This window comes from Lutjanus erythropterus, chromosome 14 (genome assembly GCF_056507025.1).
Source record: "Lutjanus erythropterus isolate fLutEry1 chromosome 14, fLutEry1.hap2, whole genome shotgun sequence".
Classification (NCBI taxonomy): domain Eukaryota; kingdom Metazoa; phylum Chordata; class Actinopteri; order Lutjaniformes; family Lutjanidae; genus Lutjanus; species Lutjanus erythropterus.
In genome coordinates this window covers 17,478,831-17,504,924 of record NC_139330.1, presented here as the reverse complement: position 1 = coordinate 17,504,924, position 26,094 = coordinate 17,478,831, and the positions used below count along the sequence as shown (strand labels likewise).

Below are 26,094 nucleotides of genomic sequence, written 5' to 3'. Positions count from 1 at the left end.
GTAGATGTTCAACCAGCACGATGATGGTAACAACCAGAGGTTACAACATACAGTAGAAGCCCCCAGTTGGAGTTTCTAAGCAGATTAATTGACAGCAGCCTGTCAGTGGAGCGGGTCGTTGCATAATTATGCAGTAATGACACATGTGCAGTGGGTAAACCCAGCCCCTGTTGTCATCAACATCATTCTCATTTATTCCAGCTAATTCAGTCATCTGCAGGGAAACACTCTGGATTGGACTTTTCAGATGTTCTGAAGTTCACTTGAAATAAGGATTAAATTTTCTACATGCATGAGCCTTGAGAAGATTATTTTCATCATAATCAATGCAAATCTTCCACCAGAACCTTCGTGACGTGAACATCAAAGTCCCCAGACACTGATGGACATATGGAGCCGTCATCTGGTCAGAGGAGTTACTTTGACCCCACTTCCTAAACTAAACCTCTGCAGGCAAATATGATCAACCGCCAGTCAAACAGATATTTTTCAGAGTTTAAAAGAACATTACGCAATTAATAATTGGAATAAAATGAACTTAACATCAAAGTAAAATATTAAAACATCCTCCTGTCTTTATTTAGATTTTTTCCACGGCTGTAAAAACATCATTGACTAGCAACTGTAGATCAAATAAGATTTACATTAAAGGCTGACTCAGGCTGAATCCTATTTTAAACCTTTGACCCTATTTTCCCATGCTTTTTTGTCTAAGTGATAATGGTAATCATTCCTGAAACTAGTCCAGTATTGAGTAAGACTGCTGCAGCCATTGGCCGTGAAACTGAGAGCAATAAATCAGCTGTTTCTGGTTAAACAAATGTATTTTACTCTTTAACAATACGGTCTTTCTCTGTAGGAATCCCATCCATAATGCTGTCAGAAACTTCGAATAACAACCTGAGCATGTCAGTGGGAAAACAAGGACGTACGCTGACAGTGCACAATTGCTCATAAGGATTACTTTGCAGCTCATTTTGCAGCTACCAGCTGCAGCACACTGACTCAACACTGGAGTGATTTCAAAAATTGTCTCCATTAAAAAAACAATGGAAGATTGGGTCCAGGTTGAACAAGTTTATCACTAACACAAATGGTAATGGAAAACTTTTTTCTTCCAGTGAAGACTATGAAATCTGATTTAACTGTAGAATGATTTAAGACTATGTTATGTTTGAGAGTACCACTGCAAATACCTGATGCATTTATGGAAGATATACCTTTGGCGTGCTAAAAAATTACTTCAGTAATGATTTGTCGTCATGGCAATTAAAACCACGCTGACCAGAGATTTACGTCAGACAGCTGCTGGATTATGTTATAGTTGAATCCAAATGTCTGGCAGGAGACCACAGTTTGCTTTTTTTTTTTTTTTCCATCGGCTTTCCCTCTCTTACAATCAAACATATTCAGGTACTTAGAGTTCACTGAGGATTATGTCTGTTGAAGTTTTCATATGGGCTTTTTGAGAGGATTACTCAGCAACATGACCATGAGTGCAGGAGACAGACAGAATCAAGGAAAGTGAAGACTGTTAAGGAAAGAAAGAAAGAAAGAAAGAAAGAAAGAAAGAAAGAAAGAAGTGATATTAATCAGCATTCTGAGTAATGAGGAAGACAAAAGCTCAATAATTTGGGGGTTGGTGAGGATTGTTGTAACACAGGATGATACTGGTAACCCCAAATCAACAACAACAATCTTAAATTTTGCAGTTAACCGGTGCTAATGTAGTGGTATGTTGTGTTACCTAACTGTTGAACAGCTGCTAGAACTGAGGATAGTTGAACAAAATACGAGAGGTAACAAAATGTTTGTTAATTCTTTTGTAAAGAAATGTCAATAGCAACTGGTTACAAAATATAATGCTAAACTGAACCAAACATGAACGTAGTTGAAAGGCTACTTAAAATGGAATTTTGACTAAACATGGTTTTAGATTTGAAAAGGTGAAAATGGAAACAACTGGTGTGTTCTCACCCAGTTTGTCACGTACACAGTCCTGATTACAAAAGTCAAATTGTTGCATAGATTTTTCTTGTTAAATAAAAGCACAAATCCAAGAAACTTGTTGGGTACTATAATCTTTTCTAGCAACAGAAGAAGCTCTGTGAGGCTTAATGTGGTGCTTTAAGCTAAAGCTAACATCAGCATGCTAACAACAATAACAGCAGCATGTTTAGCAGAATATTAAATGCTACAATTGCAAAGTATCACTGAATTGAAAAAAAACTTATTCTGATTTATCGTCTTGGCTAAAAGTAATGTATAGGAAGAGTAGCTCACTGAAAAATCAAAAATACATATTTTCTTCTTTATCCATCTAGTTTTGGTGTGAGTTGATGAGTTTTGGAGATATGGGCCATAGAGATTTCTGCCTTCTCTCCAGTATAATGGAACTAGATGGCACTCGTCATATGGTGTTCAAGGCACCAAAAAATACTTTTGAAAAATTCAACAGCAATGTCTCTTTCCAGAAATCAAGAAAGAAAGTTAGTGAAGACAAGCTACAGGCCTCGTTGTGAGCAGTTTCATGTAGGAACTACTTTCTTTCTTTCTAGCCAGAGTCTAGCAGGAGTGATTCTCCACTTTCAGTTAATTCCTTACAATTTGTTTTCTCTAATGAAAACCTTTAAGTGGTTTATGATAGCCGACACGTTGGCCATTTGCCTGAAAGTATTATATATATAGGAAAAAAAATCCCTGAGAAAAACTGTGAAAAATAAAAAATGTTATAATTGTCTCTCCCCTACTGTAGCGATATCTAACTCAGACAGATGACATACACATATGTTCATGCTTAAACTGTAACTCAAAGAGGCAAAGATGTACAAAAAGAAAAAATGTTGCAGCCACCCCCACTTTATTCTTTGAACTTCTTATATACAGAATCTCTTTGCTGCTCAGTGAGGGATGGAGCAAAGAGTCTGCCCTCCAACCTGGAGCCCATAATTCTGCCAGATAAACCTTTGAATCGCCATTTTTAGTAGATTCGGACAGTGAGGCATCTCAGGATCGAACTCTGGGTGCGAAAACGAGGTGAACTGTCAGTCTGCTGCCTCAGATCGACCACACTCTCCTCCATTAGTGATCTTGACTGTCAGATGTGAAGCTGGTTATATAACCCCGACCCCATAAGACTGCACACACACACACATACACACACACCAACACACACGCTCTTGTTGAGCAGCCACTGGACAATCAATGGTAATGCTGAACACAGCTGCTCCTACAATCAATTCATTGAAGTTGAGGAATCACAGCATTTGTACTCGTGAGTGTGATTTACATGAAACAAATGGACATGTAACAATATTGTGTTAACACTCAATCTTAGGATAACGGTGAAACACACACCTAACACATTACATATTTAAAAAAAAAACAACATATTTTTTTTGAAGAAAGTGTATTTTTACAGGATTAGTGCTTCAGTATAATCTGGATTAAAGTGGAGCTGTGCGTCACTGCTCTTTAGAAATCGCTGTTTTAATTCATTAAACCGCTCACTTTGACCAGTATAGGGTGGACAATATTGTGACCACTTCACACTTTTCACACCCTGACTGACACTAACACACACACATACAGAGCCATGTTTTCATCACGTTGACATACTTACTCTAACATTAACCCTTACCCCGAACATAAACCAAGTCTTCACCCTGAAATTTATTGTTTACCTTATGGGGACTTTGGTTTTGTCCCCATAAGGAAGGCGAGTTCCCACAAGTGAGATAGATAAAACACACATACAGCATCTTGTGTTGTCACTGAGTCATTTCTGCTGTTAGTCGTGATATTAGATCATTTCATGGCATCAAAAATGCTCTGCTCAGTGGTGTCTTTGAATCTGCCCAAACATGTCACAGACATAGACATAGATGCAGCTTACTAATGCTGCTGATTGACTGAACTTAAAGGTGACATACGTGTGTTTATGATGGTGTGTCTACATGCTCTTCTCCTCTTTTGTTAATTATGAAGCTCCTCAGGCAGCAGTGGAAGCAGCTGCGCTCTGCTTTGATTAAATGAATGGATTTCACACATGGGGATGATGCTTCTTTTAATCCATTCAGCTACGTGGATTATCCTATCAATCAACTTTTCTTGTTTTTCAAATGCAGCAAACATGCAGCAAACAAATAAAGGATATATATGCAATTCTATATTACTTTCCCTGTCCATCTGTGTTGAGTTGTGTTTCCACACAGGACGCTTTTATAAATCCTTGACCTTTTAAAGGCCCTGTTCTTCATTGGTGTACAGTGACCTCTGCACTCCAGCTGCCACATGTTAGAGTCACATACACTCCACTACATGGACAACAATCTTTGTACATTTATTCATTGTTGCACAATAATAACACTGTAATCCACCTCATGCATGTGTTGCTTGTACTGGTTTCTCTGCAGTGTCTGATTGAACATTAACATGAGATAAGCTTATAAAATACAATTGACAATTATATTCTGTATAAATGTAATAATTTATTTGTTTGTTTATTTGTTGTTTTATTACTTCCCTTCTGTCTTTTTTCCCTCTTCTGTCTTCCTTCCATGCGCCCTTACATCTTTTCTTCCTTTCTCTCTTCAGCTGACCTGAAAGCATTAAAATCTCCAAAACAGGAGTCACACAGGAAACCTACTCCTGTTCACAGTGAGTGTTTTTTCTCTGGACTGCTAACATTTGTTTACTTTTATTATCTGTGGTGTCGCAGTATTTATTTAATGAAAGGATTTCAGTGTGTCTCCTTCCAAATAGACTACAGCTGGAATGCAAACCATGTGAACTTTGATAGTCTGATAATTAAGGAATTTGTCTTTAAATGCCTTTACAGAGTGCCAAAAGCTCTCATGTTTCTGTCCAGCTTTCTGTCTCTCTACTGCAGCAGCCAACTTGTTGCTATTTTATGAATATACAGTCACCCTACACTTTCCCTCCATTTAGAGATTTTGTCCTGCTAAATAAAAAATAACTTCATATTGTAATCATCAGGTCCAGCAGGGTTATTTTTGTGCATTTGGCTGCAGGGGCCCGGGATTTTGCATGGCTGTTAGAAATTAATACTTTGGCAACTGCACAAGATTACGTGTTGATCTTGAATCTCCTGAGCTACTTTCAAATCAGATCAGAGCCGAATCACTGGGAAAACAGCAAAAAAAATAAAAATAAAATGTTGATCCCCTAACACAGCCAATCCAGTGATGAGGACAGTGCTGCTGACTCCACCCTTAGCCACAGTCAAGAGGACACTGAACTAAAAACAGATTGTTTTCCCTGGAAAAAGACATAACTGGCAAAACGAGTAAACAAAGTTTGACACGGGAATGTACTGAGTGATTGTTTATAACTGTTCTGTGTCACCGTCTGTGTCGCTGTCTGCATGTGTGAGAGAGAGAGAGAGATCGAGCACAGCAGTCTCCTGGGTGAACCAGAAGCCAACGCAGAGTTCCGGCCTTCATGACTGTGCTTAAGCTTTCCAGTTACAGTATGTTCACTGAGGGAAATAAATGTGATTATCAGAGCTGTTCTCTCACTAATATGACGTAACACCTTGTCTAAAAATAAAACAGAAAAATTTTGAGCCTCTTTTTGGTTACATTCCTAACATATGTTGCCCAGATTTAACTCGTCTACGTCAAAAATAAAGCTCCAAGAGGGAAACGATAGGCTGGATTTCTCTGATTTGTTTCAAAGACTCTGGAAATTACCAGATACATTTTATACAGGCCAGACATGGTCTACCACGCTATGTTTTACTGGCCACGGAAAAAACATGGGTGATTTCCAAAGTATCTCACCAAAAAAGAATTGATTCCAACAGGCCTTGATGACAGCTTTACTTTGATGCTATTTCTATCACAAACATATATTTAAATCATGCATATTTATGGAACTTAAAGGGATAGTTCACCCCAAAATGAAAATTCAGTCAGTATCTACCCACCCTCATGCTGATTGAAGGTTAAGTCCAAAAAACACTACTGGAGCTTCCCAGAAAAACAGCATTGCAGAATCTCCCAACAAGTGAAACAGTTTTCCAGTGGAAAAAAAAACAACAGAATAAAAACATAAAATGCTTCCATACTACTCATCTGGTGTAACCCAAGTCTCCTAGAGCCAAGCTGACTGAAAACTGTTATTTACACCATGTTTTAGCCTCATTCTTCACTGTAGATCCTTAACTTGGAGCCACGTTCACATCCACATGCACACTGTCTGACCGTGTTGTGACGGTGTGTCGGGACTTTACAAAACTTAGATTACGCCAGACGAGCAGTATGGAGGCATTTTATGCTTGTTTTCCAGTTGTTTTTTCTGTTTGAAAAATGGTCAGCACTCATTTCTGTTGTTTGGGAGATTCTGCAACACTGTTTTCCTGTGAAACTCCAGCAGCGTTCTGTGGCTCTGGTCTCTGTCTTCTTTCCCTTTACTCACCCCTTGTGGTTATCTGAGAGTTTGCACCACAGGCGTCCCAAAAAAATGTGACTTTGTTTTTTTGTTTGTTTTGTGTTGTTTTGTTTGTTTGTTTGTTCAGAGGGGTTGCTTGTTTTTCTGCTTTTCTCTATTTTTTTCCTTTTTATTGTAAAATACTCTTCAGCAGTGGAAGAGGAATTATTCAGATCCTTTACTAAGCAAAAGTACTAATATAACACTATAAAACTAGTCTGTTACAAGTAAAAATCCTGCATTGAAAGTATAATCAGGACAATGTACTGAAAGTAATAAAAGCAAAAGTATTCAATGGATAAAATGACCTTTGTGACTATTATTCAATAATTTAGTTTGTATAAATTCTTAAAATAGTATGAAGAAATACTGTCACAGTTACCCAGAGCCCAAAGTGACACAATGCTTGTTTTGTCCAGCCAACAGTCCAAACCCCAACTTGCAGTTAACATGACTCTTTCTTATGGTTTAATCAGGCTGTGCTTGGATCATCAGGTGCACGATGTGGGCTGATAGATAAATCTTTTCCACAAAATACAGAGTAGTGTGGACACTGTTGTAATGTTGTTATGGGTATAAACATTTGTAAACCAAACATGTAGTCCTTTAACTGTTATTCAGTATAAATGCATGAGGGTATGAGGACATCTACTGGCTAAACAAAGACTCATGAAACCAACAGAGAAAATCCCTCTTTGACTGATAATTAGACCAATATGCATGAAGCCTAAGATGTCAGTACAGAAATATCTGAAGGTTCTCAAACTTTTCAGCATGCCTCATTTCAGACACCAAAAGAAAGTGTATGACCCACACCCCACTTTTTTTTTTTTTTTTTGCAATCAACAACAACGATAGGGGAAACAACTAATAAAAAGGATTCAAGTTGCGCTTTACTAAAATAAAGGTCAGTACAACAGCATCAGCAAACACTTATTTGTGTATTTCCTCTACAAAAATCATACTCATTCAGCTTAGTTTTACTCCACATTTTTCCCCCAGTCATCCACACCCCATCACATTCAAATCATGTTTTTAGGCAAGAAATCAGCAGATTTTATTCTATATTACAACAGAATATGATATTCAGGGGGAATCTGGCAGGGTCCACTTTTCAAGTTGTCAGAAGTCCTCAATCAATTCATTCTCCTTCCACTAGATGTCAATACAGCTCTGCCTCATGTCCCACTGAAACCTTCATCAGTCTGTAGCTTCCTGCAGAAACTGACAAACCATTTAGTGTCATTATCAGTGGTGGTAACTAATTTCATTTACTTTAGTGCCATTTTAATGTACTTGCCCTTTACAGTTAGAGTTTTTCCATTTAAAAATACTTTACACTTTTATTCAGTTTTTATTGTACTTTTTTTACTCCACTACATTTTTAGATTAAAATGATTTAACAGACTTGAAAGGGTTGAACTACCGAAAAGTAATGTGTATAAAATATGGTAGTTGAAAGTAGCTCCACCTCCATCAGTTAAAATATTAATAGCAATGTTGTAGTAATAACACTTATATAATACAGTAATAAGTAAGATTAAAATGTCATTCTGTGCACCGGTAGATGGCAGTGTCCAACTTTATTTAAACTCCGAGTTCACTCGTCTCCTGTCGGCGGACAGCGGAACAAATATGAGCTCTTCAAGTTTTCTTGAAACATGACAGGAGTAGTAAATCTCCACATTTAACCGCAACGATATTGTTCCGAACCTTTTTATTGTTTTTTTTTGTTGTTGTTGTTGTTGTTGTTGTTGTTGTTGTTTATTTTTATGCGAGGTACATTTAAAAGCTAAATTCGATCAGAAAACAGGAAAGTCAAATAAATGGGCAAAAGAGTATATTTTAAAAGAAAAACAACATCAAGTTGACGCTAATGTACAATAATGAATTGAAATGTTGATAATGAGGGTGAAATCCTGTTTTTCTCAGATATGTTATTACTAATCGTGAAGATTTGTTTGAGAAACAGAGTGACAGTGGTAAGATAGTAAAATTACGCACAGAAAAAAAGTGTAAGCGCAGGATCAGCCGATCAGTCTTTGAACACTTTTACTCAGTTACACTTCAGCGGTGTGGATCCGAGGGTTTGAACCTGACCTCCTGCTGTCCGATTAAACAGCATCCAACATCCTGCTTTTAGAAACGTCTTATTATAAGAAAGTGTTGGGGGGAAAAAAAGATGGAATTTAAATTCTATCACTGAAAAGCTCCCTTTAGTGACATCTTATGCGGAGCTTATGCTGAATCACTTCTGATCTTTGTAATCTCTGTGTACCTTTTTCTCCTTTGTTGCAGATGATAACTACAAATTTCATTATGTTACCGAGTCCACGCCAAGTCAGACGCTAAACGTGCACAAGATCTTAAGTTTTTTAGTTTTATCCTACTTTTAGAGTTAAATAATCACACTGCAGCAAGTGTAATTTAAAATCGAGGAGAACTGAAGCGTCCTCGGCTCTGTCCTGAAGCATCTGACTGCATAGTGCGCACTCGGGATTTTGTATTTAATTAGCATAAAAGATCTTGTGGAGAGCAGCAGGACTGTGCGTCACAGCCATCGGCCAAGATTTGAGCAAGGGGGAGGGGGGACACCTATGGGAGTCAACAAACTGCAGTGTGTATTCCTTCCACGACCGACAAAAAGCAGTCCGGCTGATGTGAAATGATGACTTAGCTCGCAGCGTTACAGGTGACTGGAGACAGCTGGGAGCGGATGGGAGCCGGAGGGGCGCAGCAGACGGAGTCAGTGCGCTGATGGAGCCGCCACTGTAGAGAGCTGGAGGTGAATCCCCGGGACCAGCGCGTCACCTGCATGACGGGATGTGAGACAATGAAGCAACTAGGGACGACGGGGATAAAACGAGTCCGAGTCACGGGAGTGGAAAAGCGATGACGGGCGGCGCAGGGGACAAAGAAGAGGTAAAGCAGAGGAAAGTTATCTAGCTCATTAATTGGAAAGTAAAACCAAATAAAAGACAGAACAGATGTGCCGAGCGTGCGTAATTCTATAAACTAATCAACCGGGGGAAGCTGAATTTCTTTTTCAAAAGACTAGAGAGCCAGAGAGTGAGAAAGTGATGGAGCCGGAGGGGACCTCAGAGGGACAAGCCACTAATTTGGCTCAATCCGCTGCTTCCAAACTGTCCCAGATGGGTGAAAGAACTAAACAACTGGGCGGTGTAATCCAAGACCCAGAGCGGCAGAAGCGGATTATTCTAGTAATAGTCTGTATTGCACTTTTGTTAGACAACATGCTTTACATGGTCATTGTGCCAATCATACCCGATTACCTTGAAGGGCTACAGAACGCAGCGGATCGTGCCCTAGAAGCTGTGCAGCACACCAACTCCACCAACAGCACCTTCCACAAAGCACCCAAAGGGAACTTCGACGTACAGATCGGGGTTCTCTTCGCCTCCAAGGCCATCCTGCAGCTGCTGGTGAACCCGCTGAGTGGCACCTTCATAGACAGAGTCGGCTATGACATCCCACTCTTCATCGGCCTCAATGTAATGTTCCTGTCCACCTTGATCTTTGCCTTCGCTGAGAACTATGCCACCCTGTTCCTGGCGCGCAGCATGCAGGGCCTCGGCTCAGCTTTTGCGGACACTTCAGGGATCGCTCTGATCGCGGATAAGTTCTCTGAGGAGACGGAGAGGAGCAAAGCGCTGGGTATCGCCTTGGCTTTCATTTCTTTTGGGAGTCTGGTGGCGCCCCCCTTCGGAGGGGTCCTCTATGAGTTCGCAGGGAAGCGGGTCCCCTTCCTGATCCTGGCCTGCATCTGCCTCGCTGATGGTTTTTTGTGCCTGACGGTGCTCAAACCCTTCTCCAACCGGGAGAGAGAAAACATGCCGGTGGGCACCCCCATTTATAAACTGATGATTGATCCGTACATAGCTGTGGTGGCCGGTGCTCTCACCATCTGTAACATTCCTCTGGCCTTCCTGGAGCCCACCATCGCCAACTGGATGGAGGAGACAATGCACGCCAGCCAGTGGGAGATCGGCATGACGTGGTTCCCTGCCTTCTTCCCTCATGTCTTAGGTGTGTATCTCACTGTCAAACTAGCAGCCAAGTATCCTCACCTACAGTGGTTTTACGGGGCTATAGGTATGGTGTTCATAGGCGCCAGTTCCTGCACGGTGCCAGCCTGTAAAAACTTTGGACAGCTCATGATCCCGCTGTGCGGAATCTGCTTTGGCATCGCCTTCGTGGACACTGCGCTCCTGCCCACACTGGGTTTCCTGGTGGACGTGCGCCATGTGTCAGTGTACGGCAGCGTGTACGCCATCGCAGACATCTCTTACTGCGTGGCCTATGCCCTGGGCCCGGTGGCGGCTGGACAGATAGTGCACAACCTGGGCTTCGTACAGCTCAATTTAGGCATGGGGCTCGCCAACGTGCTTTACGCACCGGCGCTCCTGCTGCTGAAGAATGTGACACAGATGAAACCTTCTTTCTCTGAGAGAAACATGCTGCTGGAGGACGGCCCGACGGGACTGTACGACACGATTAAGATGGAGCAAAGAGAGAAGAAAAGGAAGGGTTTGTGTACAACCATCGACGAGAACGGCATTGAGACCTTTGCGCAGCGGTCGTTTTCAGAGGAGGAGTCCTCAGGAGGAGAGTATGCGTAAAAGACCTTTAACTGAGTGTTAAACTATCAAAGTGCCATGTAGAGTTGTGTGCATCCCGTCTGATTCAATCAATTGCATAACACGTTTAGGATTGTGTAACAACATGAATCATTTTCTGCTTCTCCTGGTGACAATTCCTCCTGCGGGTGTTGTCAAATCAAGTAGCTTCAAGCTTTTGCAGTAGAAAGGCGTTTGTTCATCTAAAAGTGATGAGAGTATTGTGAACGATTTGTTGAGATAAATGTCGACTCATTAACAGTATTTATCAGAAACTGACTCATATCGTATTCAGGGATTATGTGTAAATGTATTTTAACTAAAGAACAGATGTAATGTATTTGCGTCTTTCAATGTAATCTGTGTTCATTTTGCCAGAGTTGTGCTGCTAAACTCAATATGCAAACTGTGTATTATCACACGGCAGTTAAAGAAAGAAACAACAGATGGACATGAGCTGAAATCTGCGTCTTGTTGTCTGTTTATTTTTGTTTGTTTTGGATGATGTGCTTCTGGAATGCATTGCCTCATTGTATGATCTGCGACTGTACATACATGTATATTCATGTACATAATTAAATCAATATTATGTGAATGATAATGTGTATGGAAATTATTTATTTATGCAATTAATTAAATTATTTGACAACTTAATTTCCCTCTACATGTGAAGGAATCCACACTCACAAAATCATAATGATAATAGGTTTCAAATTATGGCTGTATTTATAAGGCGCACGTTTTTCTTTTTATACACATTCCTGGATTTTTTTCCTTTGAGTACGCATTAACTGAACAATCGCATATTAAACTCATTAAGGCCTACAGTGGGTAGTTTGTACTCTTTATAAGTAATATAAACTTTTTTAAAAAAAAGTGAATAAATACATTATAGAGAAAGCAACTGTTCAGAATGAAAAATATCGTTTTGGAAGAAAATACAATAATTTCATGTAGGATATTTTGTGCGTCACATTTTGTCAAAGCATTTGCGCTTGTCCCAAATGCAAATCTTTGCATCCAATATTAAATACACAGCGCTAATTAAAGCAGCCAGAAGCAGTGAGATGGAGAAAATGTATGCGCCCAAAATGCTCCACGAAAAGTGTTGAAAATTCAGAAAGCCAAAGGAGGATGTCCGTGCAAAATGCATCCTAATTGTTGATCGTCGGCACAGTGTCTGCAGCTGAGGCGCTCAGTCGGTGTCTAAATAAGGTGGGGTAAAGATGTGAAGTGCCAAATAAACTTCTCGGCGAATGGCAGCACTTCTGGGAGGAGCCTGCACGGCTGCCGGGAGGGTGGAGGGTGAGGTACCCTCTCAGCTTCTCTCCTGAGCCAGCGAGGGAGTTGTTGAGCTCTTGCCATGTTGGGGATTGAAAGATGCTCAAAAAGATAAAGGTGGTGAAAATTTAGAAGATACTGAGCCAGAAAATGGAGTCAGGTATAGATGGATAAACCTAAACTCGGGACGAGTGGAATTGTTTTTTGTTTCTGGTAAGTAAAATGTTTATTTTTATGCGAGAGTTTATTTCAATTTGGCAGATTTGTTAGCGTTATTTATGATCGCACACTGACAGAAAATGCGCAGGACTGAGAAATAATTTTTAGATGAAAATGCACCCAAAAAGTGCGCATCTTTCTATTTGTTTTAGTTATGAGACAGAGATATTTATATGTAAGTAACATTTGTTTTAAATATTTCCACAATAGTGTAACGTTTAACTGCTCTTAGTTAGAAAATCACAGTGACTGACAGTTATTATTTTTAAGAGGTTTAAGTTGCCGTGACCAGATACTGATATGATTTTATTTGTGGACACAGAGTCTGTCTCACAGGGAATCCACCTGCCCTTCTGCACCGCCAACATGCCAGTCCTGGATAAAGAGCCCTCCAAAGATTTAGGGGGCGAACATGTAAATATCTTATATCTGACTTATTTATCTTTATCTATTTCACTGGAATATGCATGAAAGAAATCACGTTTTACAGTCAATTAGGCACGTAAAAGAAAAAACTAAAGAATATTAAAAAGATTAATATATAAAAGTGACGTTTTAAAAATCAAGCAGGAATTAATGTATGAGATTTTATATAAATAATAATAATAATGTTATAACATTAATTAAATATTGTCTGTCAAATGAAGTGAATAATTTACAATGTGGTTTTTAATTGTTCTCAAGTTAAAAAGTACAACTACAATAAATTCTTTTATTAAATATAAGAGGCCTGTTTTCTTGATAAATTGATATATAATGCATGTAGGAAACTTAAGTTGTACATGTCAATGTATATTCTCAAATCTAGAAAAAGGAACTTTTGTGATGAGAGTTTGCTGAGTGTTTCTTCCCTCACACTGCTCAGGATCTGCCTAAGCTGCCGCTCCCCGCCCTGAAAGACACGCTGGACATGTACCTGAGGTGCATGAAGCACCTGCTCACAGAGGAGCAGTTCAACAAGACCCAACAGATAGTGAAGCAGTTTGGAGCCCCTGGAGGAGTGGGGGAGCTACTACAGAGCAAACTCACAGAGAGGAGGGAGAAGAAGGAGAACTGGGTAAATACACTGATCTTGTGCTTAACACACACTAATAATAAAGAAGTGTGCAAATGTCATTTCAAATCCCAAAACTGTTACATCAAGACTACATACTACTACTGTATTAGATTGTATTTTCAAGCTAATACCTCTGTTTCTTGCTGTAGGTGTATGAATACTGGTTGAATGACATGTACCTGAACAACAGACTGGCTCTGCCCGTCAACTCCAGTCCTGCGATGGTCTTCCCACAGCAGAACTTCAGGGCTCCCATCGACTCCTTACGGTATGAATCACTGCAGAACCGAGACAAACGAGCCATGAGAGAAACTTCACACTGCGATACAATAAGACAGGACAGATAAATTGTCCTGCAGTTCATCACTGTGCAGTGTTAGCCATCTTCTACAAATGACAGTGTAGCAGAACAAGCTGCCATATATTATAATAACCAGAAAGTAATCACCTTACAGGCAACTAGTGATTGTTATGACATGGAGACTTGAGAAGTGATAGCGAACTTTATAAATTACTCAAAGGCCGACTTTGATTGATTATACCAAATTGAACACTTCCTTGCCACACATTGACAGATGGGGTCATTACACAGAACACCTTGAGGGCTGAGAGGCCAGGCTACTGGTGACAAGGTTAATAGACAATGAAGGCTGTGATTTGGTTAGTGTGGTATTGATCTGGGACTGGCCCCTTAAACAGGTGATTTGCATACGGCATTTACACTGTTAAGTGTAACACAGCTGCACAGGAACAAGGTCAGATGTAGGGAAGTATTACCCCAAATACAGAGAATGTGACAAACATTGCAATGCGTACAAAATGTGTGCATTTTGGGAAGTATTTTATTAAATCATGCTTTTCTTTCCTAGGTTTGCTGCACACTTAATTTCTGGAGTTTTGGAGTACAAGACTCTGCTTGATGCGTAAGTTAAAGAACAATGAGCGCACAAAAGAACTTGGGATTTTTTTTGGTTCATGTGTAAATTAAAGGCCTGACAAAGTCGTGTGTGTCTGTGTAGACGTGCCCTCCCTGTCGACTATGCCCGGGGCCAGCTGGCTGGGACCCCTATGTGTATGGAGCAGTACTATCGTCTCTTCACTTCCTATCGTCTCCCGGGGCCTGAGAGGGACACACTGGTGGCCCAGGAGAGCAGCGTGATGCCAGAGCCTGAACACATCATTGTGGCTTGTAAAAACCAGGTCAGACTGAGTGATAAAGTGAAAAACACATCCAGAGTTGTCTTAGATTAGACTTTTTGTGGAGCTCTCAACCACGACACAGTGAATGGAGTTTTCTTGGTCGTCAGAGGGATGGATCAGTTTACATCTGAGCTCTGTACATCTCATCTGTGTTAGCTTTTAAAGTAAGTGGCAAAAATCCATGTTTGACTTAAGAAACATGAGTTTGACAAAACTCAAAGGTCAGTGGTTGAGTTTAACTAAGTACATTTACTCAAGTCCTGTACTTAGGAATAATTCTAGTTTATTTGTACTTTACTTAAGTTTAGACATTTAGTTATTAGTTGTTTGCAGATTTAGATCATTAATACAAAAAGTAAATCAACTAATAAATTATCTTATATTAGTGTAGATTAAGCTACCCATTCTGCACAATAAGTACTTTTACTTTTTTTATGCTAAAACTGTTGTACTTTTACTTAAGTAGGATTTTGAATGCAGGACATACACTTATTACTTACTAGATTTTTTTTTTAAATTGAGTTATTGCTACTTTTATCTAAGTGACAGATCTAAATACTAATCTAAATACACTTCCTAGCTTTTACCTGAAATTTCAACCATATGACATTCTGTCTTTATCAGATAGTCAAGAATTCAAAAGGGCAAAAAGGTACTTTAATGCTTACCGTACAAGCTAACACAGTTGAGAAGTACTAAAAATGCCATAGATGAGTTCAGAATAGATCACCTAACAGTCGACAGAGAATAGTGTTTACAGTGACAGATTTTCTGTTGCAGACTATACATCATGTCCCTGTCACAGCCGAACGTATGGACCATCACTCACTTGTGTCTGTTGGTACTGTAAACAGGCTCTGTACTGAGTGATTAACAGCAACAGCCTACTGACAGGTTCTCTCTGTTGAGTTAATTGGCTATTTAACATGTGTGGCACCCTTCAGCATCGCCTCTATGCTGCAGCTCCACAGAAAAGGTGCTTAAATAAGTAAAACAAATTTGAGATGATCACTTACTACCAGCATTAAGTCCCTGGTTAAGACCAGTAATGGACCAGTATTGTCACTTGAGAGCAGAGCTCCATAAGAAACTGATCACACTAATGAGCCACTCTATGAACAGCAGCTGTTCCCACTTGCAATAACTGCTGTACATGAAGAGAGGAAGAGTAGATCCAGATTCATCAAGACTTTGTTTAGCTTTAACATGGGTTTCATTTTATATAGTTAGTTTTGGACATCATCCCTATTGTCCTAATAACACTGTTCACAGCAAGTTCACTGTTCAAATCTGGGAACATGGTCACGTCGCTAAACAGGGAATGATGCATGAGCAGTAGGGCTGCACAATATGGTAAAAAAAAAATCATATTTCATATTATTATTTTGACCATTTTGCATCATAAACTTCATTTTCAGACAAAAAAATAAATAAAATCATGACGATGTGACATTTGTTGGGGTCTGTACCAAACAAACATGCTTTCTTACATCTGGAGAACAAGATTTGTAGGCCAGGGCATCTCTGCAGTATTACAGTAACTCATTATAAAGCTGTTTTGTCACACATTTTTACTTTATTTTGTCTGTGATTTGAATATTGCACTTAGTCATACTCTACGATTTCAATAAGCCCTAATGAGCAACCAGATAATCATTAAAAAAAAAAAACATATCTGGAGAAGAAAATAAAGGCAAAGACCGACATTTCCGAAACTGTAGTAAACATCCACCAGTTTACAGGGCAATATTCGGCCTGCAGTATGGCCTCCTAGCTATAGTACGGTATGACCCTCGGAAGGAGCATGTTGAAACAGCTTGTGTCCAATCTGAACCTCTGTCCAGTTCTTTGTGCTGGATGTGGTGATCAACTTCCGCCGACTGAATGAAAGAGACCTGCTGACTCAGCTGCAGAAGATCGTCAGGATGGCTGAAAGTGAAGAAGAACAGCTCCCACCTATCGGCCTGCTCACTTCAGATGGACGGACAGAGTGGGCCGAGTCTCGTAGGGTGCTCATGAGAGGTACACTTTGAACAGACTAAGGTGAATCTCAGTGTTTCCAAGTCTATTTGTCCCACCACATAAACCTTTTTTTTTTAACTTATTATCCTCTAGAGTCTACTAACAGGGACTCTCTGGACATGATCGAGCGTTGTCTGTGTCTGGTCTGTCTCGATGACGCCACTGGGCCTGAGCTAAGTGACACCACACGAGCCATGTTGATGCTGCACGGCGGAGGATTGGCCAAAAATGGGGGCAACCGCTGGTATGACAAGCCTATGCAGGTCAGTGAGCACAGGAAGACTACTTTAATGTTTGTTCTTCAGTGTTAACTTCACATACTGTGCGCCCTTAATTTTCTCAGAGAACATATTAAAAAATTGATTTTGAGGAAAAGAAGAAAGAATGCAGTGAGGATGAAAAGGGTGTAGATGATGGATGAATGGCATGCAGTAGGGTCGATTTACCTCTAATTACTGATGAGTATAAGTGAACAAACTCACTTTTCTCTCTGTGTCAGTGGGTGTAATTAACCAATCCCATGCCAAATTAAGAATTTACAATAAAAGAAATTCTAATGGAGAGCGGACGTTCCCACTGGGTTACAAGCCTCATGTCATTAGCAGGAACTTTGACAGAGATGTTTTGATGAAGAATTCAGATATTGGAATGAATCATGTGATTAATATTCACACCCTAGAGGTTTGGAGGCTTCCTCTGTAAATTATCTGTTCTCTGCAGGGTGTAACATGTGAATGAAATGTATATGAAGGAACATGTTGCTACAGTGCGCAGCAGAATGCACATATTGATGAGTGATGAAACTGTAACTGCAAATGAACTGGGTTATGGAGTTATAGGTTATTAATTGGGTTGTAAACACTTTATAAATTGCTAATAAATAAATATAAACACGCTGTAACATTTACAGTTAGTGCTTACTACTAATTAGGCTAATCCTATTAATGATTTAATATAATTTATTAGTAAATTAGTATTAGTATAATTTATAACTGCCAAGAGGGAGTTTTACATTGAAGTGTAAAATGGGACATGCTGAAAATGGCATGTATAAAGAGGTTGTTTTTCACTTCCTGTATCAACAACTAATGCAAGGCAATGCACTGTTATGTACGGAGGAATGAAATTATGGAATGCTTTGCCACCAGAAATTACACATTTAACAAGCAAAACTATTTTAAAAAGAGTTTAAAGAAATATTTAAAGGCACAGAGCACCAGCCCCTCTTCACATAGGACACGTTTTACAACATAATACCTGGCAAATGATCATTGATGAAGAACTTTCTTAGTCATACATCATTGGATCCCAGGAAGAGTAGTTGCTACCTTGGTAGTGGCTAATGGGAATCTAAATAAATTAAATAATTAAAATACATTTAACATGCCAAATGAAACTTTTTCACTATTAAGATATGCAACTGGTAGTTAAATGCTAGTAACTTATTAACATCTGATGAAGCTGGCAGGATGCCCTTTTTAGCTTATTAATGATGTATAAAGTGTTTTCAACCTATTTTATAACCTAATCATACATCATATTTAAATCATTAATTATATTACTACCTCAATTATAAGCCAGTCTTATTGTAAAGTGGTACCATAAATTGAATCTTACATAATCTTGAATTGCAGTTTGGTTCAACTCAAGAAAATCCCACTGAAAATAGCATGACTGTGTCAGTTTATCATAGGAGCTGATGGCTGCTGTGGAGTCGTGTGTGAACACTCACCATTTGAAGGAATTGTCCTTGTGCAGTGCACAGAGTATCTACTCAAATACATGTAAGAAATGCAATGCAGTTGGGTTTTGGAAGTGCAAAATCTGTATGTAATATGTGTTGGCATATGCTCAGAAAATCTAAATGAGACTGACCTAAAAAAGTGAAGAATATGATATTATATCCCCATGTGACATCAGGATTGGCAGCCCATCAAAGCTGGTCAGGGCTGCAAGCGTGAGCGAGCTGCCTGCACCTCGCCGACTCCGCTGGAAATGTACTCCAGAGATTCACAAACTCCTCGCCTCCTCTGCTGACAAACTCCAGAGGTCTGGCTTTACCCTGGTTTCTGTACAATCAACCAAATTAATAAATGCTTTCAGCTCATGGAAGGATTTACTCTTATCTGCTCAGGCTGGTGAAAAATCTGGACATGAACGTCCACAAGTTCTATGAGTACGGGAAGGAGTTCATCAAGAAGCAGAAAATGAGTCCAGATGCCTTCATCCAGGTTGCTCTTCAGTTAGCCTACTACCGGTAAGACGAAGATCAATTCGACAGGATTCTTATATGTCACGTTAAACTACAAGGCTTTCTCTTTGTGTGTTACTTTAGATGTCATGGCAGACCGGTGTCGACCTATGAGAGTGCTTCCATACGGCGCTTCCAGGAGGGCAGAGTGGACAACATCCGCTCAGCCACGCCAGAAGCTCTGGCTTTTGCCAAAGCAATGACTGATGGGAAACTGAGCACAAGTGTAAGATGTTTCAGTGTGGATGCTACAGTCATACTGAAATGAATGCTGCTGTAGAGTAAAAACTCACTTTGAATAATATAATAAGATTATCTGTTCGATTTTTTTTTTTTTTTTTTTTACTTCAGTCTGTGTTGATGCACTTGACCATGAAAAACTATGCTTCCTGTAAATAAGGGGAATTATTAGTGTAGTATCGATTCTCAGTTGTTTGTTTGTCTCTCCAGGATACAGAAAAGATGGAGATGTTACGAGGTGCCATAACTGCACAGACAAAGTACACTATTCTGGTGAGTAATCTCTAATCTTATCCAGAATTCTATTACAATGTTGAGTTGCTTTCAGAGAAAATACAATAACATTTGTATTCATTTTCCTTTCCAGGCTATTACAGGGATGGCGATAGACAATCACTTACTGGGACTACGTGAAATTGCACAGGAGCTGAAGATAGAGAAGCCCGAAATATTCAAAGACGAAGCCCATCTCATCTGTAATCAGTTCATTCTCTCTACGAGTCAGGTATAGCCATCTGCTTTTAAAACATTAAACTGAAGCTATACTTAATTAAAAATGTCTTAAAGGGGCACTCCATAAATTTCTGCAAATGAAGTTTATTACACAGAGTGCTGCTCAGCCTGTGAAAACAGGATATAATATGATGTCTTCTGTGGCTCTGCAGGGAGATTTCTAAAGTCCACAAGAATAACATCACTCTTGCCATCAGGGGTTTTGAGCAGCGTTTGAGACTTAATGCCTCTGGAAATTAGTCTTGAAATAGTAAAAATGCATATATGATACCAAAGTTGAGTGCCTCATTCACCATCTACAAAAATGTGAAAAAAAAGTTCTAAATTATTGGAAAATATAGTTCAAAGAACAGCTTGTTTTGGTGCAGACCATTCCTCAAGGCTATCTAGGCATGGCAGATCATGTTTTGATTGACATCTCCCTTAGGAGTACCAGCAAGAAAGTTATGCAATGTACTGCTGTGGACAGGGTCAGCAGCAAAACATAACCGCCAAAAATAATCAATATCAGCTTAAATGTATTATACTTAAAACATTTTCACTAATTTCTAAATTTCTAAAAAAGCACTTGGTTATCTTAGTCAAAACTGCACTTTAGGCCTGACAACACACACCCATCTTGTCTAAACCTCTCTACCTACAGCAGTATTTGAACACACTAGTAAACCTGTCAGTAGATCAGTACTGAGGGATTCACTCTTCCCTTAGGTTCCCACCACTGTTGAGATGTTCTGCTGCTATGGACCTGTGCTTCCAAATGGATATGGAGCCTGCTACAACCCTCAGTCAGACCACATTATCTTCTCTGTGTCCAGTTTCCGGGAGAGCCCGCAGACATGTTCAGCAGAATTTGTCAAGTGTGTGGTGCAGGGACTCCTGGATATGAGGGATTTGTGCAACAGATTTAACCCCAGCTCCAACGCAACTGCGCAAAGACAGGGTCAGATGCTGGAGACGCACACACAAACAGATACAAACTGGCAGAACAAAACACCGCAGAGACCGACTGACCTGACCAAGAATCAGCAGACACTGCCACAGGTTGTGTTGAAGACACCAGACCAGACTACAGTGGAGGCTCAAACCCAGACTTCATCCCAGGGAGACGCACGAGCTCTGAAGAACGGGAGTAAATCATAGGAAACTGTCAGTGCCAGTGAAAATAGTGGTGGTGTGATTTTAAATGTGTGTGTGTGCCGCAACAAAGTCTTTCTCTTGAGTCATTGACAAAATATTCACTGTAACTGTGATACAACATGTTATGTAAAGTTGTTGTTTACTGTATTGTAAAATGTAGGCTGATGATAATCTAATCTACTTATGAATATTCGAGGTGTTTGGAGGACATTTTCTGCTGTCACAAAGAAATATCCACTATACAGCAGCATTTCAAATGTCTGTCAAAATGGCTACTGTATGTAGCTAAAACTTTAAGTCAAATTTGAGCTTTTGATTGTTGTTTTGCACTAAATTGACCAATCCTAAGCCCCACCCCTAATGGAACCTTGGTTAACTTTCTCCTTTCCTGTTTCCTGTACTTGTGTAAATGGAACTTTTATACAGTCACATCTCAAGCTAGCAAAACTTTGCTAGCTGGCTAGCTAACAATTAATGCTAGTTAGCTAGTTTTTTTTTTACTCTGTAGCAAAATGCTTCCTAATCAGCTAACTAATTAAGCTAGCTAGACACATGATAACTAATGTTAGCAAAAAATGAGCAAACTAGTTAGCTAATCTACATCATGAGAGCTTAAGTTAGCTACCCAGTTAGCAAGCATTTGTGGACGTTAGCTAACTTAAGATGTGACTATATACTGTTGGCTATATGCAGCTTTTACAGGCCCTCCAGCAACATATTTTAACAAGCTTCAAAATGTGTTTTCTTTTCGAAACAGACAAGCATAACAAATCTAAATACAGGAAACAGATAAGTTGACCAAGACTCATAGATATATTATAATGAACAAGATACTGGACATAAAGATGGTGCCAGTTCAGTTCAGTTAGAGTTGCTCATCTGCTGCCTAAGCCCAAAAAGTTCTCTAGTTTCTTTTCTTCCTGGTTATACGGCCCACTGAACATGTGCAGTAGTGTTTCCCGGCTTCCCCACACCTGCGAGTTCCTACTCATTACATTGTGGAGATGTCACAGATTTTTTAAATAGCATTTGTTGTCTTTAGGAAAGTTTTACAAACATAAAACCTCCATGGATCAAAAATTCATAATCGAAAGAGTCATAACTGATCTTGTTTGCATGAGAGTTTTTTTTTTTTTTTTTTTTTTGTTTACAATGATGGCCTATGGGGGAAAATACTTTTGGGGCCGGTGGGGAATTTTTCCTGCAACACTGTGAGTGGCCACTGGAAAAAACTGGTAGCAGGGCTGAGAGGCAAAGCCCTGTGTAGTTCTGTAATAAGTCTATGTCGAAGTTCTGCCGGGTACCATGTTTGCTCACCTGTTATAAAAGAGCACATTGCAAAAAGGGTGGGACAGACTTGAATCAGCCACAGAAAAGAGACAATTTACTGTTTGGTGATGACCAGTGCTGCAAGGATGGTGGGAAATGGAAAGATCCCTTTTCCATGTCTGCATCATTTTGTCATTGCAGCCTGTCACTTAATGTTACAGCACAAATGTCATCTGTGAGTTATGATAAATGGCTGATTATGTCACTATATGTCAACCTGCAAATCGCATGCTGCTATCTAATGATTTTCTGGAGATTATGGTAGATTGTAAAACTAGAATCTTCTATGCAATTTCCTTTTGTGTTGTGTCTATTGTACCAACAATACATGTGATATTACTAAAACGTCTTATAAAATCATAAGACATGTAGTTCAGAGTGTACTGTTTTCCACATACTGGGACTCGTACTGTACTTGTGTACATAAGAAACAAAAGCAAACTGTAAAGGGATGCTGTTTAGTTTATCAAAGAATGTTAAATGTTGTTATCAAAGTTGTGTATTTGTAAATCTATGAGCAGAATATATTAATTTATTTATTTTTGTATGATATAACCTATTGTTACACAGTGTAAATGTAATGTTTAAAAAGTAAGTCCATGAAACTTACAAACCAGAGGTGATCACTGTGTTTATGACTGTACATGTACTGTATTTATGAAATACTGTTGAAGATTAAAAGAAACTAAAATCAAATCAAGACTTCATTTTGCTGTTTACAGAGAAGATGCAGTTTTTAAAAAAAAAAAAAAAAAAAACTTTACTGTTTTAAGAGGTAGAAGAGGTACAATACACATCAACATTACAGTGAATGTGCCAGTGTTAGCCAAATATAATAATAACAGTAATAATTATATACTGTATATTCTCATTATTATTATTATTATTATTATTATTATACATTACTATAATTATTATGACAAGTCATATTATAATAGGCCTATCTTATTTGTGATATACAGCAAGTACTAAGTCAAGTCTCTTGAATTTGTGAGACTTTGAGTCATAATTATCAGAAACCTTTTGATTAAGTGGAATTAGTATCATATTAATTCTGTTATCTTTAATGTTTTGTGTTGTTGCTTAGCACTTTTAACATTATGATTTATTGCTATCAGAATCTGTAAGACTTAATGTCTCAGTTTTTTTTTTGAAACATCTCATAACATGTTATTTGACTGATAATTAATGAGATACTGCTTAATGTAATGTTGTGTGTTTAAAGAACAGTTATATAGCCTGATATAACATTACAGAACACTGGACGAAAACTCAGTCTCTGTAAGGAGGTCGTGTTAGCAACAGGTGCGTGACAGTTACCATGGTGAGAACAACAAAACAATGCCGGAAAACGCGCGGGTGACAATTTGCTACGGACCTTATGAATCCAATGGAGTCGTAAAACACAGGACCTTCCGCCTGCAGGGTCTCCAGGGTATGTTGACTTTCCTTGCATGTTGTGTTGACCGCTTCGTCGGCCTCCTTCTGGTTTAACTTATTGTCCGTCGTCTAACACGCGCGCAGCCGCTCTGAGGGCGCGCGGGCACCTGTGCGTCCTGGAAGAAACGCGCGAGTGGAACCTGGTGGAGCTCGTGGTCAACGGAGAGCTCGTCTTCAGCTGTGATGTAAAGCGGCTGCAGTTTGGTGAGTAAATGTTGCGTTACCGTGGTGCAGCTTTGTGATCACAATCTGGCAACCTGTTTGCTGGTTTTTCCTCTGAAGGTGGAGATGGACAACTGGACCCTGTTTGCAAAGAAGCTGTTACTGCTGTGGAGAACGCTTACTGAAGATGACAGAAACCTACCACTTAGCCCTTAAATAAAATCTGGGAAAAACAGTCAGTGTGTTGTTTTCTGGAAGTAGTTTTTGCATGTTTTTTCATAAAAAAAAATTGGATGCATTTCTTCATGAAAGGTCATAAAACATAAATGTGGGGATTGCACACTTGCCCGAGGCAAGTAAAATGCCATGCTGGGTTAATCAATCTAGGCTCATAGGCTTCAATGGAGCTGGGACCAAAGTCTGGCATCAAGCGGAGTATAAATTGTTCTGTATTGATATAATGACCCCTCCATCTTTTTTAGTTTCTTTGATAGTAGCCAAAGCACAACACACTTGAAAACAGGATGATGTCAGCTCCATGAAAGCAGTCTATGGCCAAGACAGGAATAAAAGTGGAAAAAATATGAACCTCATCCAATTTTATGGTTAAAACTTGTTTATATGTGCTTTATAATGTTTGTAGTTTGATATGGCATACAAATCTGACAACTTTTAGCAATAATAAACTAGGATGCTGCTAATTACAAAGTACTTGGAGGACATTGGGACTTTATAGAGTAAACTTTTCATGCAAAGTGAATGTGTAAAAGTAAGGAAACCAACAGGAGTGCCATGTGAAGTGTGTGACATGTAATGTGTTTGTTAGCAAGGAAGCTACAAAACAGACAAATCACAAGGCTTTTAGATGTATAGAATTGTTTGCAATTTTGTCTTTGCAAAAGCCATACTGAGTCATTAAAGTAACCAGTTTGTTACTCACCAGTGTTATCAACAAAAAGTTCATTTTGAATCCTGCTGTGAAGCATGTGCAACCAAAGATCATGACCAAAGCATGTTATTAAACTTAAATACATTTTATTGCATATTATTCCCAGTGTAGGTGCAGCTCTATCAAGTTGTGCATGTATTTCCATACCCACACTAATATGAGGATATATTTATGTTCATTAAAAAACTAACACACATAAACCTTTTTTTAAAACATTAAAAATGTAAAATTACAACTGTGCATGGCTTATGGTTAAATCTCCCAGCTGGAAGTGGGAAAGGTAAGCTAAAGTATGGCTAAACGGGAAGCATAATTTTATGGAGCATTTCACAGTGGTAACTAATATCAGTTCAGTGAAACACCTGGGGATTTTCGTGTGACAGCCAGGCGTCAATATTGCTCTCAAAGCATCCAAAGCTTTTCTGTGTCTGTGCGTGTGTTGTTTATGTGTGTGTGTGTGTGTGTGTGTGTGTGTGCATCCCTCAGCCTCCAAAGAGGAAGCTGAGCCTTATGTCCTAAGTAGAAAACATGGCTGCGAGTCTCTGTGCCAGCTGGCTCATGTCTCCTGGTGAAGTGAGGCGTGACAATAAATACAGACTCCTTCACTAACAGCTCAGGTAGCCAAAGCAAATACAGGCACTAAAGCTACTGATGTGTTAAACTTCAGAACAGTCTTCATACCCTGTGATATGTCATTCACATTCGTTACTTAAGTACACCAGTTGGTGTTTTGTGTGCGTCTTGTAGCTTCTGCTATTCATCTACAAAATCAATACGAATACAAATCAATACTACTAACATACACTGACATTCAGCATAGAAGTAATGAAGGTAACTGCAGTACTAAAGCTAATTCAATAACAGTGATTGTCACAAATCTGGACTTTGGTATATAACTGTTATTAAAGGTACAAAGACAGTACTATTGCTACTTCATCACTCAGCTAGGTGACAATTCTGTGACTGAGTTCATGTTGGTATAGGTGTTTGAGATGTAGCACCATTAAGAGGCTGAAATTCTATGTCTCTATTTCTCCTTAGACAAAACTTTAGGGTGTATACATATTACATACACTGTACTTCTGTAAAAGCCCTCATAAAGGTGCTAGTGTTGACTGAATAAAGTGCAGATTCTACCGGTAAAGTCAGGTTCAGACTACATGATATCATCTTATCCCACAGACCAGGTGTTTTCAAGGTGTTT

General features: G+C 39.3%; 3 protein-coding genes across 3 annotated transcripts; all 3 read left to right on the top strand.

Moving 5' to 3' along the window:
* The first annotated feature begins 9,064 nt into the window (after positions 1-9,064).
* On the top strand, positions 9,065-11,685 carry slc18a3a (solute carrier family 18 member 3a). Its single transcript, XM_084735799.1, has one exon. It carries the CDS (start codon positions 9,534-9,536, stop codon positions 11,091-11,093), a length of 1,560 nt encoding a protein of 519 aa, XP_084591925.1. The 5' UTR covers positions 9,065-9,533; the 3' UTR covers positions 11,094-11,685.
* Positions 11,686-12,134: 449 nt separating this feature from the next.
* chata (choline O-acetyltransferase a) lies at positions 12,135-21,447 on the top strand. The gene is made up of 15 exons (XM_084736319.1): positions 12,135-12,584; positions 12,913-13,004; positions 13,456-13,647; positions 13,797-13,915; positions 14,517-14,570; positions 14,667-14,847; positions 16,692-16,869; positions 16,963-17,132; positions 18,553-18,653; positions 18,790-18,918; positions 19,004-19,126; positions 19,205-19,346; positions 19,571-19,633; positions 19,728-19,865; positions 20,582-21,447. Exons 2-15 carry the CDS (start codon positions 12,957-12,959, stop codon positions 21,011-21,013), a joined length of 2,070 nt encoding a protein of 689 aa, XP_084592445.1. The 5' UTR covers positions 12,135-12,584; positions 12,913-12,956; the 3' UTR covers positions 21,014-21,447.
* A 2,134-nt stretch (positions 21,448-23,581) lies between these two features.
* On the top strand, positions 23,582-24,176 carry c14h10orf53 (chromosome 14 C10orf53 homolog). Its single transcript, XM_084736358.1, has 3 exons — positions 23,582-23,774; positions 23,864-23,983; positions 24,062-24,176. The coding sequence occupies exons 1-3, from the start codon at positions 23,681-23,683 to the stop codon at positions 24,124-24,126; spliced, it is 279 nt and encodes a 92-aa protein (XP_084592484.1). The 5' UTR covers positions 23,582-23,680; the 3' UTR covers positions 24,127-24,176.
* The last annotated feature ends 1,918 nt before the right edge of the window (positions 24,177-26,094 follow it).